We start from the raw sequence: 15,555 nt of genomic DNA, 5'->3' as shown, positions 1-15,555 counted from the left end.
ATGGAGACGGAGTCGAGTTCCATACCGAGAAAGGAGATGCTCTGCGTGGGGGAGAGCTTGCTCTTTTCCCAGTTGACCTGTAGTCCCAACCGATCTAGGTGCCAGAGCACCAGGTCCCTGTGTGTACACAACAGATCTCGCGAGTGAGCCGAGATGAGCCAGTCGTCGAGATAGTTGAGTACCCGTACACCTTCTTCCCTGAGGGGAAGGAGGGTGGCTTCCACGACCTTCATAAAGACCCGTGGAGACAGGGACAGACCGAAGGGGAGGACCCTGTACTGATATGCCCGTCCCTCGAACGCGAACTGCAGGAACGGCCGGTGTCGAGGGAGGATCGAGACATGAAAGTACGCGTCCTTCAGGTCGATTGCCATGAACCAATCCTGACGCCTGACGGACGTCAGGATGCGCTTCTGCGTGACCATCCTGAAAGGCAGCTTGTGTAGGTGTCTGTTCAGAACACGCAAGTCCAAGATAGGGAACAACCCTCCGCCTTTCTTGGGGACAATGAAGTACGGGCTGTAGAACCCGCTGAACATCTCGGCCGGTGGGACGGGCTCGATCGCTCCCTTCACCAGAAGGGAGGCGACCTCCGTCCGCAGTACGGGTGCATCTCTGCCTCTGACTGAGGTAAAAAGGACGCCCCGGAACTTGGGCGGACGTGTAGCGAACTGAATCGCGTAGCCGAGACGGATCGTCTTCCTCAGCCAGCCTGACAGTCTGGGAAGCTGAGCCCAAGCTCCCAGATACTGAGACAGGGGGACTAGAGGTTTGATCTGCTTCATCGCCCCCGCGGAGGGTGGTTCGATGGCTAGCAGTACGGATTCCTTGCCGGGGGAGGACCCCTGGGGAGGAGATCGGCTCTGCTGTTTTTCCTGCCTGGAGAATGTCCAGCTCAACGCACTGTCTGTCTGAGAGTGCTGAAGGCCGGTGTTTATACTCGACATTGCGCTTCGCCGTGACGCAACGTCGAGTTGCCGTCCACCGTTGACCAGAGGGTGGGAACGGCTGTGAAAACCCAGAGAGAGAGGAAGATCTTTTTGTGAGGAAGTGGGCGCTGGCCCCCCAGGGGGACCAGCTGATGGTAGGACGGGGAAGGAACCGTCCCTATCCGACCCAGTGATGGAGTGCCCTCCCTGAGAGATGGGGGCGTCAAGAAAGCGAACCTTCTCGGCGTCCCGCATCTGCGCAAGGTTAAGCCAGAGGTGCCTCTCTTGGACCACCATGGTGGAAATTGCCCGACCCAAGGCCCGTGCCTTGTTCCTGCATTACCGTTGGGTCGGTCTTACCCTCGTGGAGCTCCTTCAACGCCTTGGCCTGATGGACCTGCAGGATGGCCATGGCATGGAGGAAGGAGGCGGCCTGACCCGCAGCCGTGTAAGCCTTCGACACCAGAGATGCCGAAAACTTACACGCCCTGGATGGGAGTCTAGGCCGAGCCCTCCAGGTGGCCGCTGTCTGCGGGCACAGGTGCACCACGACAGCAAGCTCCACCTGGGGGATCTCGACATAGCCCCTGGCCGCCCCACCATCGAGGGAAGTAAGGGCGACTGAGCCTTTCTGATTGGAACGGGCTGTGAGGGGTGCGTTCCAAGTCTTACTCAGCTCCTCATGCACCTCAGGGAAGAACGGGACCGGAGCTGGGCGCGGCTTGGAGCCGCGCTCAGACCCCAGGTACCACGTATCCAACCGCGAGTGCTGGGGTAAAGGCGGTGCTGTGCACTGCAGCCCAATGCTCGCGGCGGCCTGGAAGAGCATGGTTGACATCTCAACGTCCGCCTCTTCCTGGGCTCTACCCCCCGGGGGAAGGAGCTCCGAGGAATCGTCGGGGTCGGATGCCAAAAGATCGCCCTCCGATGCTGTGATCGACATCTCATCTTCGTCACGCACTTCCGAGTACGTGGCGGAGGAACAAGACGGGGTAGGACCGTCTTTTGAGGGATGGTCAGACGAGCGAGACGGGGCGTGAACGGTCCGTGAGCCTGTGGCTGGCGGGTTAACGTCACAGTGATCCCCATATCACCCCCGGTGTTAACCGAAACGGGCGGCAGGGCCGTAGTCACTGCCGTCATGGATCGGGTAACAGACGAGGTGGTGGCTTTATCCAAATTTGAAGAGAGATCTCACATGGGTATTTGAACCACCAAATGTTAAAATCTGTGCTGTTACCATAGTAAAAACCGCTGGTAAAAACTAAATTTTTTCATGGTAAGGTTGACATGTTCGCAGAATTGCCCAGGTGCGGAATAAATTCTGTGAACTTTTTTTGTGGTTTTTGCTATTTACAGTATATTAAAGTAATTCAAATCTCTTTTCAATTTAAATGTATATTTCTATAGTCCTTTTCACACTTTTACAATGTTGCAGTTAAGCAACTTTTTACAAAATAAGCCTAAATTTTAAAACAAACAGACATAAGTAACAGTATAGAAATAAGGAAGAAATGTTATTGCAAATTCATAAGATGTGTATTAGCATTTTAATGGTAAAAAAATTTTGGGTGAAAATAACGCCACCAAATAAACATAAAATATTACTTAATGAGATTAAAGACTAGATGGAAAATGTTAATAAAATAAAATAAATAAAACATTCATTGTATCTGCGTGGCCAACTATTGTCTAACATTGTATTCTCATGTGGCTTATGGTTAGAACATAGTAAAATTGATTACTAAAAGAACGTTGTACTTTCATTGTCACAGTCTGTTCTGGTTCTTGTTCTGGTAGTATTAAGTTAATAAACATTGTTGGACAAGTCAGTTTTTAACTGAGATTAAATTAACTGCAGGTGATTTTTGTAAATACTGTAACCTAAAAGCTATCACAAGACTAGAGCACTTATCACTTTATTACCAGGAAATGATTCCTTGACCTTTTAGCTCTTGAAAACATTCATATAATCATCACGTCACGTAGGCCTACATTAGTTTCTCTTTCATTTTACATTGCACGTAGGCTTCTGTAATGTCACAACATCGATACTGTGGTATTTAAGGTAAATGTAAAAAAAATTGAGCGTTTTGATACACTGTGGGCTGTTAAACATATTTACCTGATATTGACTATAGGTGTTGAACTTCTCCTTCGCTTCTCTATGACGGTAAGCACAATTTGTTTCGATGTATTGTGTGTAAACATTCTCTCCGTTTAGCGCTTTTTTGTTAGATACGATCTAAAATAAGCAGTTATTGTTATCTTACTGATTGTTCTTGGAGTGATATAATCAGTGATGTATAAAGTACCTAAACGCAATACTTGAGTAAAAGTACAAATATCTTGCCAGAAAATTACTTTGCTAGAAGTGAATTTAACCTTTTAGAATGTGACTTGAGTAAAAGTCTTAAAGTAACAGATAAATATTGTACTTAAGTATCAAAAGTACTTTTTATATTAAATCGACTTAAGTATTTAAAGTAAAGTTGAAGAAAACGTGTTTATATTTTTAGCATAAAGATAAAAAATGGTGCTTACATAGAAATGTACAACTTTGAAAAAGCTCTGTCTCAAGCTCAGTGTTTTATCTGGAACAACATGTTGCTAAATTGCTAAACATCAAAATACACGTTCAGAAACCACATCTTTACAACTTCTAACTTTATAAAAGGATAGTTCCCTCCCACCCCAATATTATCCCTCTAAGAGAACAACTTGGAACAAAATCAGAACAAGTCTGTCTGGCCCTTATTTCTTTCCTTGCATTTCCCTTTCAGTAACAACCCAGTCATTTGATAATTCATTGAAACTGGAAAAAAATGCTGTTCATTTTTAAAAGCAGCAACACATTAAAACCTTGTGTTGAAATGAACTGCGGAGAGCACCGTTTTGCACTTGCACATTGAACTTTAATCAATGATTAGTTAAGCATTGTCATGGTGACTGGATCTCCGTTCTGTTTCTATGCTGTTATTTTTTAGTAATGAACATGCTCAGGGGAAATGTATCAGAGTAAAAGTATACATTTTGTTCAGGAAATGTAGTGGAGTAAAAGTATGCAGAAATATAAAGACTCAAGTAAAGTACTACCAAAAAATACTTAAGTACTGTACTTAAGCATTTTTACTTCGATACATTACAACATTGGATATAATCGCTCTTACAAACAATTCCCTTCCTGAGTGAGCTGTCCGAACGAGTCATACTGACTCACAAAACGATTCTGCTGACTCACAATTCAGAGATAATTGATTCAGATCTATTAATGCTCGTATACAGACACCTCGGATTTAAGATAATTCCCACATCAACCCGAAAATCATTTTTGGAACAGCACTCTTTTAATGTTAATAAATACTTTAAATATTTTAATGTTACTTTGTCATTAGTAGGCCTACCATTAATGTTGTAATGTTACTAAATACTTTTAATACTTGTTACTATTTTTGTATGGTCGAATGCCGGCATCTGAAGGCGTGTCATGGATTTGATGCAAGAAATGAATGTTTGCAGTCCCACAGTTCTCAAAAACAGACTCTGGAATTTCTTCCATTAACTGGAGTCTCACACACGTGTCCTTACAGACGCTTTTGTGTGGATCTCTGTTTATCTGTGCCTCGAAATGGCAGAAGCCAGCATTTCTGTGGAGCAGTTGACATGTCAGGTGTGTCTGGATCTATTGAACGATCCCGTAACTGTTCCCTGTGGACACAATTACTGTATGAGCTGTATTAACGACTGCTGGGATCGGACGAGAGTCTACAGCTGCCCTCACTGCAGAAGGGTCTTCACTCACAGACCTGATTTAGGTAAAAACATAATTTTGTCTGAAATGATAGAGACACTGAAGCAGATTGAGCTCCAGGCCGCTGATCCCGATCCTGATGTGTGTGACATGTGCATCGGAAGAAAACATAAAGCCGTCAAGTCCTGTCTGATGTGTTTGAAGTCTTACTGTCATGCTCATTTTGAACATCATAAAATGGTTTACTAGGGTAAAGCACACGAGGTGATTGATGCCACTAGACTTCAGGAGAACATATGTCGTCAACATAACAAACAGCTGGACGTCTTCTGTCGTACCGACCAGCAGCTTATTTGTTCTGTTTGTACAAGAGATGAGCACAAAAACCACAATACTGTACCAGCTGTAGCAGAGAGGACAGAGAAACAGGTATGAATCAATTATGCCTTCACATTTGTTTGAATATGAAGTTACATTTCATGTAAATAAAATAAAAGATGGTTCCTAAGAAAAAAGGACGTCATCTCATCTGCATCTCAGATATTTCTTCTGGGAAAAGGGCAAAAAGATCCCAGGATCAATAAACAAAACAAAATTATTTTGTTAACAGAAACAGTTGAAAATATCACAGAGAAACTTCCAGAACTATATGATATTTAGAAAAGGACATCTTCAGCAACTAAGAGACAATGTGAAGAGTCATAAGGTGAGTTGGCAGCTGATAAAGAAGAGATCTTTGATCTCAGTGAAGTTCAGTGTTTTTCACAGACTGTAAGGTAGAAGTGAAATGGGATTGTGATTTGTGTCAAAACAGTGATCTGCACAGACAGAGAGTCTAGCTGAAAGACGTGCGGAGCAACTGGAGAAAGAGATTGATGGTCTGAAGAGAAGAGATGCTGAACTGAACGAGCTTTTGAACACACATGATCACATCCAGTTCCTGCAGGTGACAGAAAACAAACAAAAGTGATGTTTCATTTCAAGCTATTTTATTTCTCAGTTAAAGGAATCATTCGAATCATTATCCTCATGTCATTCCAGATGTATAGCTATTTGACATTCTTTCTAAAATGCTCTGATTTGAACTCCCTTGCATGCCTCCGTCAATAATTTTAACTTCAAATATCATTGGTTCTGTGTCTCGTGCTTAGTTATCATATAATTTTTTTTATGACAGGCAGGAACCAATGAGATTTGAAGTTATTTACGTGTCGCCATATATGAATTTAGCACTCATTTATGTGTTTAATTTTGCTCAGAATAATTCAAACACTAACTTGGATGTTGTTGAATTAATGTTAAATGTTTGTAATCACGATGATGTTACTATAGAAAAAAGATCGTATGATCTACAGCTCTTTGAGCCCCAAAAGTACATTTAGTTATTTGATGGATATGTTGTACTTTATGTTGTGTGTCTGTAGAGATTCCAGTCTTTCTCGGGTCCTGACATACCTGTGGAAATATCTGACTTGACTTCACTCTTCTCCGTTGACGATATGGGAAAACTGTTAAAAGGTAAACATGAACATTTCTTTAATGGGGACATACAAAATATATATGGGAGAAGTCCTGGAGATTACAAATCAATGTACTAATGTTACCTTTTGTGATTGGTATGAGCGGTTTACAGCACAGAACAGACAGCCTGTCCCTAACACTAGTTTGCACAAATAGTAAAAAAGCTTTTTAATAATATGTTTTTAAATGAAAGTGAATCGGTGCATTTTCTTGTCTTTGCAGCAACATATATGCGCTGCAGGAGCCCATTTGGGTCAACGCAAACACAAAGCACTTTGATTACCTCATGGTTTTTATTTCAGCTTAATATTCATAACATTCTCACTCATGTTTTTTAAATGTTCTCAGCTTCAATAAATGCTTGACTGAATAAAAGTCACCAAAGAGCATGTGCTTTCCTTTGCAGTACTAGAGTTAAAGTCCAAGACAGTGCCACGACCCAGGCCATCCTCAGTGGCGTTCCAGCCAAGTGCCTACACACCCGCAACATCAAAGCCACAGGTCTGGCCCCCAACACCACCAAAGCCAAAACCTAGGCCCTCCTCAATAGCATTAAATATACAGGCCTCAACAGTACCAAAATCATGGGCAAAGTCCATCACTCATTCAGAGTCACAGTCCCGGCCCAACATAGAGTCAGTTTTCCACAGGAATAGCTTCACAGCATCAAAGCCAACGTTTGGGACTGTTACAGAAGCAACAGAGTCAAAGTGTAGGACCATCATACTGCCACCAGAATCATGGCCTGGGACCCCCACAACACCCAAGTCAAGGCCCAGGACCTCCACAGCATCAGAGTCACGACCCAAGACCTCCACAGCACCAGACTCACAGCTCAGGACCTCCACAGTACCAAAGTTTGGGACTGTCACCTCTAAGACCGATGTAGCACCTGAGTCAAAGCACTGGCCCATGATGCCACCAAAGCCAGAGCCCACAACCTCCACAGTACCCGAGTCACAGCTCAGGACCTCAACAGCACACGAGTCACAGCTCAGAACCTCAATAGCACCAAAGTTTGGGACTGTCACCTCTAGGACTAGTATACCACCTAAGTCAAGGCACAGGCCCATTATGCCACCAAAGCCAGAGCCCACAACCCCCACAGCACCAGAATCACAGCACAACCATGACTTAGTGAAGGAACTGAAATCCAAGCTCAATGCCAAAAAACTGTATGTTCCCTGATATGTGCTGATGCTTTAATCTTTTTACTTAGTGATGGAACATTTCATAATCAACTACATGGGTACCACTTCATTTTTTATTTAAGTTGCTACATTTATTACTTATACAAAAAATGAATAAGCAACAGCTGTAAAGTGTGAAATTGTTGAAGATATACACCCTAAATTTGTCCTAAAAAAGTGATTATTAGGGCCCACAAAAATGTCAAACGTATTATCTTACAGTATTAATCCATCAGAGCCATTGAACTGTGGAAATATTCTTGATGTTTTTTCCAAGTTGAAGTGGATTAGTTTTTTACAGTTCAGTGTGAAAATCACATTTGCATTGAGTAAAACCGAGAGTGAAACTTAGTTTTGCATCATCAGGATGAGAAATTCTGTTCCTCTCACCACAGAGCAGATGTTTGATATTTCTCTAATACAATCAACACAATAAAACATAACATGCTTACAATATACTCTACACATTTGTTTCTTTCATTTTAAAATGGTTATATTTTATGACATTCATAAGAAGATCATAGGTAGGAGCTTCCTGCTGGTTTGATCTTGTGTCCGTTTATCTGCAGGTGTGTTCATGCTTCATTGACTGAAGTTTATTTTTATAAATGTGAATTGAAACCCTGGGATAACAATTGACTCTTTTGAACTTGACACATATTCAACAAAAAGAACAAACAATATACAATGTTATTTCTCTTTTATTAAATTTTAGCAAAAGAAACTCATCAGTGAATGAATGAAGCACATATGAATAGAAAGCGACTGTTGTGAGACATGAATGAGAAGAAGAGCAGAAGACAGAGGATCTATTGAGAACACTGATCTCTCTTCACTTGTCCAGTGACTGTCTGGTCTCCTCGTGTGGCCTCACAGCTCACTGAGACGCTCTTGATCCAGTCGTGTTCAGAGAGAGTCAGACTGCTGCTCCAGCTGTACAGACCGTCCTTCTGCAGGAGTCCAGCGCTGTTCTCCTGAGACCTGCTGTTCCCATCCACCTTCCAGCTCAAGCTCCAGTCTGAAGGGAAGCCCTTGCTGACCACACACATCAGTGTTGCTGTCTGCTTACTGGAAATCTCTTCACTGGACGCTGGCAGGACCGTAACTGTAGGACGAGTTACACCTGACATACAGAGAACACAAGGCGAAAATTGCCCAATGAAAAATAAACAGCCATGTTTAATAAATATTGTTTTTCCTGTTTAATCTGACATTTTTAAATATCAATTAATTACAAGACAAAACTAAATGGATGCCAAGATTCAATTTAGACCAAGATCAAACAAGATTCAGACTTTAAGGCTTTTAATTCTTACAACGTCTCTATAATTTCTACATTCACCAGAGTTTCTACATAGTATTTTTGTTTAACTGTGGCATGTCTGATAAATCATGGCACCTCCGGTGAAACCATGGGTCTTTATTACAAACTGATCTTTTTTGTGGTAATTGTTATACAAACATGCCAAAAACATATTTAGAAAGTAGCCTATAAACACAAAAAATAAAGATTTAGAAAGTTAAAATGAAAAATATGTTTTCCAATTTTAACATAATCCAAACCTATTAGTGATAAAAACACTTTTGGCATGAATATATGATTCCTGTAGTTCAAATAGTACAGCATGGGGTTAGCATTGATATAATATCCAGAAAACACACAATATGATCAAATGTAGAAGTTTACAGATACTAAACATTGGCCTACATTAAAGAATCAAAATAAAAGTCTGTTTAAATAAAAAATGTCAGTGGTGATTAGAATGTCACATGTGCTTAATATGGTTTCAGTCCATTACAAAGTAACACACAAGTGCTTGTAAATTCTGCACCGAATTCAAATGCACTGCGCTTGCGCCGTGCTCTCGGGCTGCGAAAAGCAAGATGCACTGTGTTTAGTTATGCGTTATTATTTTTGTTGGTTAAAAACAATAAAAGACCAAAATATATGGGTCACGTTTGTAATCGCACAAAATCGCAGCGTGCCAAAATCTACAAAGCGACAAGACTACAACATGAAGCAATACAAGTTATTTGTCTTTCTGTCTCTACCGACTGCTTGTTCGTCCGAGCGATGTTTTCATTTTTCTTGTTTAACTACAGACATCTGATCTTCAAGTTATCTATCACGTTTTATGTTTGAACTTAATACAGAATACATCCAAAAAAATGTTAACAAATATGAACGAGGCAGGATGATTTATTTTAGCAAAAAAAAAAACATAAAGCGACTCCGCAGCGTGACAAACATGAACGAGTGCAGAATTCAGATACCCGGATGAGAGCAAATCTCATTCGTCCTTTATCGCATGGTGGGGGAAAGTCAAAATAAATATGAAATGTGTTTAGACTTTTTTCCTAAAATTTGTAGGATTTAATACTGCGTGATATTTTTTTAAAATCGAGATGTGGAGGTTTAAAACATTATAATATATTAAAAATTGTGTCCTATATCCTTGCACTTCAAACGTCGCATTTACAGCACAACAGCAAGCAGTCAAACTAAAGCAATTTCTAATCAAATATTCAATGTGCTCCAACTGCGAATAAAAAATAAATAAATCAAACAAGATAACAAGATGAATGATACTTAGTATGAATGTATATTAAAAAGCATGCTGCAAGAACATTTTGATATAATTTTGTACTCACTGCCAATATCCAGTCTGGTGCCACCGCCAAACGTGTACCACAGTGATAGAAACTAATAGAGCAGCTGTACAAAAACCTCTGAGCGCTTCACTAACTCTCACTCATCAAACAAACACAGCAGAAATTCATACATAATACAGTCTTATTTATTTTACTGGTTATTTACACTAAAAGACATTATAGAAAAATAACAAAATGTAAAAAGTCAATGTTTGTTGTAATTTATGTTTGTCTTGTGATCATGTCAGATGTGAGTAAATACTGAGAGAGCAGAACAGCAAACAAACATAATTGAATTTCTGCCTGTCTTTAAAGTTTAAAATCAATCAACATTTAGCAAGAGACACAATACAAAATCACTAGACTATATAAACCTCAATTATTTTTATTAGTAGATCTGATATCTGTGTCCTGTTCAGGAAGGGCCAAGAAATTAATTACATTTAAAATGTGATGAGAAAATGGATAAATAAAAAACATGAACACATCAAAGAAAGAAATATCTCAACTTTAACACAAATTATATATAATGGTTAGAGTATATAATGTATGTTCTTTCCACTCTCATTCACATTTTACTGCTCTGTAAGTCGTATCTGCTATATTTAAGAGCGTTGTCATGATGTGTTTGCATAGTAAGTAAGTAAGCAATAATTATTTCTATAGAGCAGTGTCACAAAGTGCTTTACATCAAAAAATTATAAAATGAAAATAAAACCAAAAATAGAACAGGGGTAAAAAAAAGTTTAGATAAAAGCAAGTTTAAACAAGTAAGTTTTCAGCTGCCTTTTAAAAATGTCCACAGATCTTAAATTCAATGGAAGAGCATTCCACAGTTTAGGTGCAACTACTTCATTGTCACAATCACCTCTTGTCTTCAATCTAGAATGTGGAACAACTAGCAGGATCTGATTTGAAGATCTCAGATTCCTGTTGTAGTTATTTGGTTGCAACATCTCTTTTATGTATACGGGGGCTTGACCATGCAGTGGTCTGAACACCATCACCATCACCAGAATTTTTAATTGAATTCTAAATTTAACAGGAAGCCAATGTAAGGAAATTAAAATTGGTGTTACATGAGATCTCTTTGATGACTTATGTTTGGCAGCAGCAGTTTGACCCGCTTGTAAGTTTTTCAGGGATGAATTATTAAGATAGGTAAAAAGAGAGTTGCAATAACCAAGGCGGGAGGAAATAAAAGCATGTATAATCATTTCCATCTCCGCAGGGGTCACAACTGGCCTCAATTTCGCGATGTTTCTCAATTGATAAAAACAATTTTGAACCAAATAATTCACATGTTGATCAAGGCTGAAAGCTTGTCCCATATGAACACCTAAATTCCAGATCACTTAAGGGAAAACACCAGTTGGGGCTGAGATAAGTACTTCTGTTTTTTCAGAATTTAACTGCAGGTAATTGTTTGCCATCCAAACTTTAATAAAATTAATACAGTTTAAAAGAGTGGACAATTTTGTAATTTCATGGGGCTTAAAATTGTATATTGTCTGCATAGCAGTGGAAACGAATACCTTCGAAATGACTTATCAGTTGCCCCAGGGGGAGCAAATAAAGGGCAAAGAACAATGGAGCCAAAACGGAACACCACAGGACGGAGGCGCTATTGATGAGGCATTCTTTTGAACTCTTCCTGAAAAAGACCTATCAGATAAGTATGAAAAAAGCAATCTAGAGCTGTTCCAAAGATTCCACCCTCCTGTCTAAGTCTCTCAACTAATATAAAATGATCAACTGTATCAAAAGCAGCCGTAAGATCCAAAAAAACCAGAACAAAGCATTCTCCTGCATCACCTTGCATTCACAAATCGTTTATGACTTAAAGAAGAGCAGTTTCAGGAGAGTGCACACGACGAAAACCAGATTGAAATTTATCGAACACATTTTGAGCATCTAAAACAGCTGTGAGTTGATTTACAACCGCTTTTCCAGAACCTTAGCAATAAAAGGTAACTTAGAAATAGGTCTAAACTTTTGGGGTAAAGAAGGATCCAGGTTTGTTTTCTTTAAAATATGTTGAACAACAGCCCGTTTAAAATACAATGGACCTCGACCAGAAGTTAATGAATTATTAATTATGGATAGCACACAAGGACCAATCATGTCAATAACATTTTTAAACAGAGAAGTGGTATGACATCTAGAGGACTGGAAGAAATCTTCATAGAACTCACTAATTTAGTGAAATCGTAGTAATAGTAATCTGAGAAGATTTTGTGCAGGATTACTGGCCTGGAGACACAAGGTATTTGAAGTGAAATAGAAGGAATAACAATATTGGAGTGGATCAATAGTGTTTGGATATAAAACAGTGGATCAAACACAGATTTCACTCTGAGCATCAGTGGAGTTCATATTGAAGATGCATGAGATTATTACTGTCAGAGTTTTCACTGGCCTGGTGACACAAGAATATTCACACAGTAAAAAAGAGTCATACAAAAACCCCTCAGAGTAACTGATACTGCAGCTGCACACACGCACACACACTGCTGGAGAAAATGTATCTTATATAACTAATACATTATACGTGTTGTTTGTCCAAATTCAGAGATAATGAATCATTTTCGCTTTTAACTGATCCATCAAGTAAACAGATTTTTGCTTGCTGCTTGTTTGTAGATGATCAACAAACCAGCAAATATAAATGACTGACAGCTAGATGAGAATCAAAACACAAAACTGTGATTCACTGAAAACACACCATAAACTATGACAATGACATAAATAATGTATTTATTGAACCTTTTTTAGAGTTGATCATCATTCTAAATGTTTGTCCTGTAACTGACAGTGAAACAGGAAACAGATTTGAATTTGTGTGTCTCACGTCTGATCTCATCACAACATCACACTGTCAGTCAATCATTAAAGCAACATCACTGCTCCTTCACTTCTCACTCATTCACTGGAAATATGACGGCACAAACTCTCATCTGCTCTCTAACGCTTTTATTTACAGGTGAGATTAAAACACAAAATAATCTGTCAATTCATGACAGTCAAACTGAAACAAAATGAAAATCTTTTTTGAAAAAAGATTTTTACAAAACTACATTTGTCTGATTCAGATCACTGCATGTGATTGTGTCTCTAAATGAATGTTTGACTAACACTGACTGATGGTTGTGTTGTGACAGGTTGTTTTGGTGAGATTATTCTCACTCAGAGTCCCACCGTTCAGATGGTGTCAGTAGGAGAGAGCGTCACTCTCAACTGTAGATCCAGCAGTTCAGCTTTTTCATCCAGTTTAGCCTGGTATCATCAAAAACCTGGACAAACACCCAAACTCCTTTTCTCTAGTGTTGGTAGCCGAGTGTCTGGAGTGTCTGAGAGATTTACTGATGGAAGATCAAACACAAACTTCATGCTGAATATCAGAAATGTTCAGACTGAAGATGCAGGAGATTATTACTGTCAACAGCATTATGAGTTTCCACTCACACAGTGATACAGAGCCGTCCAAAAACCTCCTTCAGTCAAAGAGGAACTACAGACATACTATAGTCTCTGTCAATATTATAAATAAACAGTTTTAACACTAACATTTCACCTTCAACACTTCACCGTCGCCATCAGACGAAAATCTATTTTTCATATTTTTTAATAAAAACCTTTGTATGTGGGATTTTAATGTTTGACGAATGAAAAGTATTAAAAGCTTGTCAGCTTTGACTTTGTTTATTAAAAAAATTACAATGTTTTTGTGATGATATGAAACTGTGTGTCCACATTCAGAAATGATTCTTGATATTGTGTCATTAAAGATAATAACACATGATGCTGAGCATCTGTATGATTGAATGATCTGCGACAAGTCTAGAATTAATCTAAATATTTTAAAACAAGAATCCACAAATAATAAAATATCAGTACAAAAATACATACAAATGAACATAAACATTTACAAACATACATAAAATATAAACTTGTGTTATGATGTGTGAGATAAATATTTAAATCCTTGTCGAGTGTGTTTGCATAGTGAGCGGATGCTTCAGAGCCCTGAGAGTGTTTATAGAGCTGTGAGTTTAACACTTCACAACTGAACACAAACACACAAAACATCAACAATGACCTTCATCATCAGCTTCATCTGGACACTTTTATTCTCTTTACAAGGTAGAATGTTTAATGCATTTAATTTATTTCTTTTTTCTATTAACTGTATGTCATATTTTAATCTTCTTATTTATTTTTCAGGGTGTAAATCACAGATCACAGTAACTCAAAGTCCTTCAGTGAAAACTGCTGCAGATGAATCTGTTACTCTGAACTGTAGATTCAGTTCACCTCCAGCCTGTAGCCCACCCTGTGTGTCCTGGTACTTACAGAAACCTGGAGAAGCTCCTAAACTCCTGATATATCGGGTCAGCACCCTTCAGTCTGGAACTCATCTCGATTCAGTGGCAGTGGATCAAACACAGATTTCACTCTGAGCATCAGTGGAGTCAAGACTGAAGATGCAGGACATTATTACTGTCAGAGTGTACACTATATCAACAGTAGAGATGTGTTCACACAGTGATAAAGAGTCGTACAAAAACCTCCATTAGTCAGACTGACACTGATACACTTGACTGATTCTGCTGCTGCACACACAGGCTAAACATAAAGCAGCACAGCAATTCTAACATTTTTTATCATGCTTTACATGATACATATACAGATACAGATTATTGCCTCAGTGTCTTAAAGTCCCAGTCAGCAGCCAAAGACAACTGACAAGACAAAATAAATAATTCAGTGTGTTAACTGTCAGTGGAAACTGGAAACTGGAAACTGAACTGCTTCATTCCAGAGAACAAAGTGAGAAACAATGAAACTGAAACTCAGATTTGCATCATCAGGATGAGAGATTCTGTTCCTCTCACAACACAGCAGATGTTCTCACACACTCATGAGTTTCATGTCTCTGTCACACCACAAGCATAAGATGGATCACCTTTTGCATCATTTATCTGCAAGTGTTCATGGTTCACTGAGTCAAGTTTATTTATAAACTTAAAGCCCTGAGTTTGACCCAAATGAACCAACACATATTCAAGTTTGTTATTTTTCTTTTATTGAATATTAGCAAAATAAACTCATCACTGAATGAATGAAGCACATATGAATAGAAAGCCACTGTTGTGAGACATGAATGAGATGAAGAGAGCAGAAGACAGAGGATCTATTGAGAACACTGATCTGTCTTCACTTGTCCAGTGACTGTCTGGTCTCCTCGTGTGGCCTCACAGCTCACTGAGACGCTCTTGATCCAGTCGTGTTCAGAGAGAGTCAGACTGCTGCTCCAGCTGTACAGACTGTCCTTCTGCAGGAGTCCAGCGCTGTTCTCCTGAGACCTGCTGTTCCCATCCACCTTCCAGCTCAAGCTCCAGTCTGAAGGGAAGCCCTTGCTGACCACACACATCAGTGTTGCTGTCTGCTTACTGGAAATCTCTTCACTGGACGCTGGCAGGACCGTAACTGTAGGACGAGTTACACCTGA

At 39.6% G+C, this 15,555-nt stretch overlaps 2 protein-coding genes, 1 pseudogene and 2 gene segments (V, D, J or C); 3 read left to right on the top strand and 2 right to left on the bottom strand.

Moving 5' to 3' along the window:
• The first annotated feature begins 2,915 nt into the window (after positions 1-2,915).
• Positions 2,916-7,846, top strand: LOC130546727 (proteoglycan 4-like). Its single transcript, XM_057322148.1, has 5 exons — positions 2,916-3,102; positions 4,410-5,109; positions 5,291-5,386; positions 5,495-6,198; positions 6,608-7,846. Exons 4-5 carry the CDS (start codon positions 6,180-6,182, stop codon positions 7,387-7,389), a joined length of 801 nt encoding a protein of 266 aa, XP_057178131.1. The 5' UTR covers positions 2,916-3,102; positions 4,410-5,109; positions 5,291-5,386; positions 5,495-6,179; the 3' UTR covers positions 7,390-7,846.
• A 236-nt stretch (positions 7,847-8,082) lies between these two features.
• On the bottom strand, positions 8,083-10,221 carry LOC130547450 (Ig lambda chain C region-like). The segment is given in 3 exon segments: positions 8,083-8,514; positions 10,044-10,095; positions 10,210-10,221. Coding segments are annotated over 3 exon segments (378 nt in total).
• A 2,708-nt stretch (positions 10,222-12,929) lies between these two features.
• LOC130546745 (immunoglobulin kappa variable 4-1-like) lies at positions 12,930-13,683 on the top strand. The segment is given in 2 exon segments: positions 12,930-13,026; positions 13,205-13,683. Coding segments are annotated over 2 exon segments (357 nt in total).
• Positions 13,684-14,122: 439 nt separating this feature from the next.
• Positions 14,123-14,830, top strand: LOC130546740 (Ig kappa chain V region 3381-like; annotated as a pseudogene).
• A 407-nt stretch (positions 14,831-15,237) lies between these two features.
• The window catches only part of LOC130547449 (immunoglobulin lambda-like polypeptide 1), a 5,598-nt gene continuing 5,280 nt past the window's right edge, over positions 15,238-15,555 (bottom strand). The window contains exon 4 of the mRNA XM_057323412.1: positions 15,238-15,463. Within this exon, the coding sequence (XP_057179395.1) occupies positions 15,238-15,463 (226 nt within the window). The remainder of the gene's footprint in view (positions 15,464-15,555) is intronic.

The sequence above is a fragment of the Triplophysa rosa genome, linkage group LG23 (genome assembly GCF_024868665.1).
Source record: "Triplophysa rosa linkage group LG23, Trosa_1v2, whole genome shotgun sequence".
In the NCBI taxonomy this organism is placed as follows: Eukaryota; Metazoa; Chordata; class Actinopteri; order Cypriniformes; family Nemacheilidae; genus Triplophysa; species Triplophysa rosa.
The sequence above is the reverse complement of the archived record's forward strand: the minus strand, read 5'-3'. Positions and strand labels throughout refer to the sequence as shown.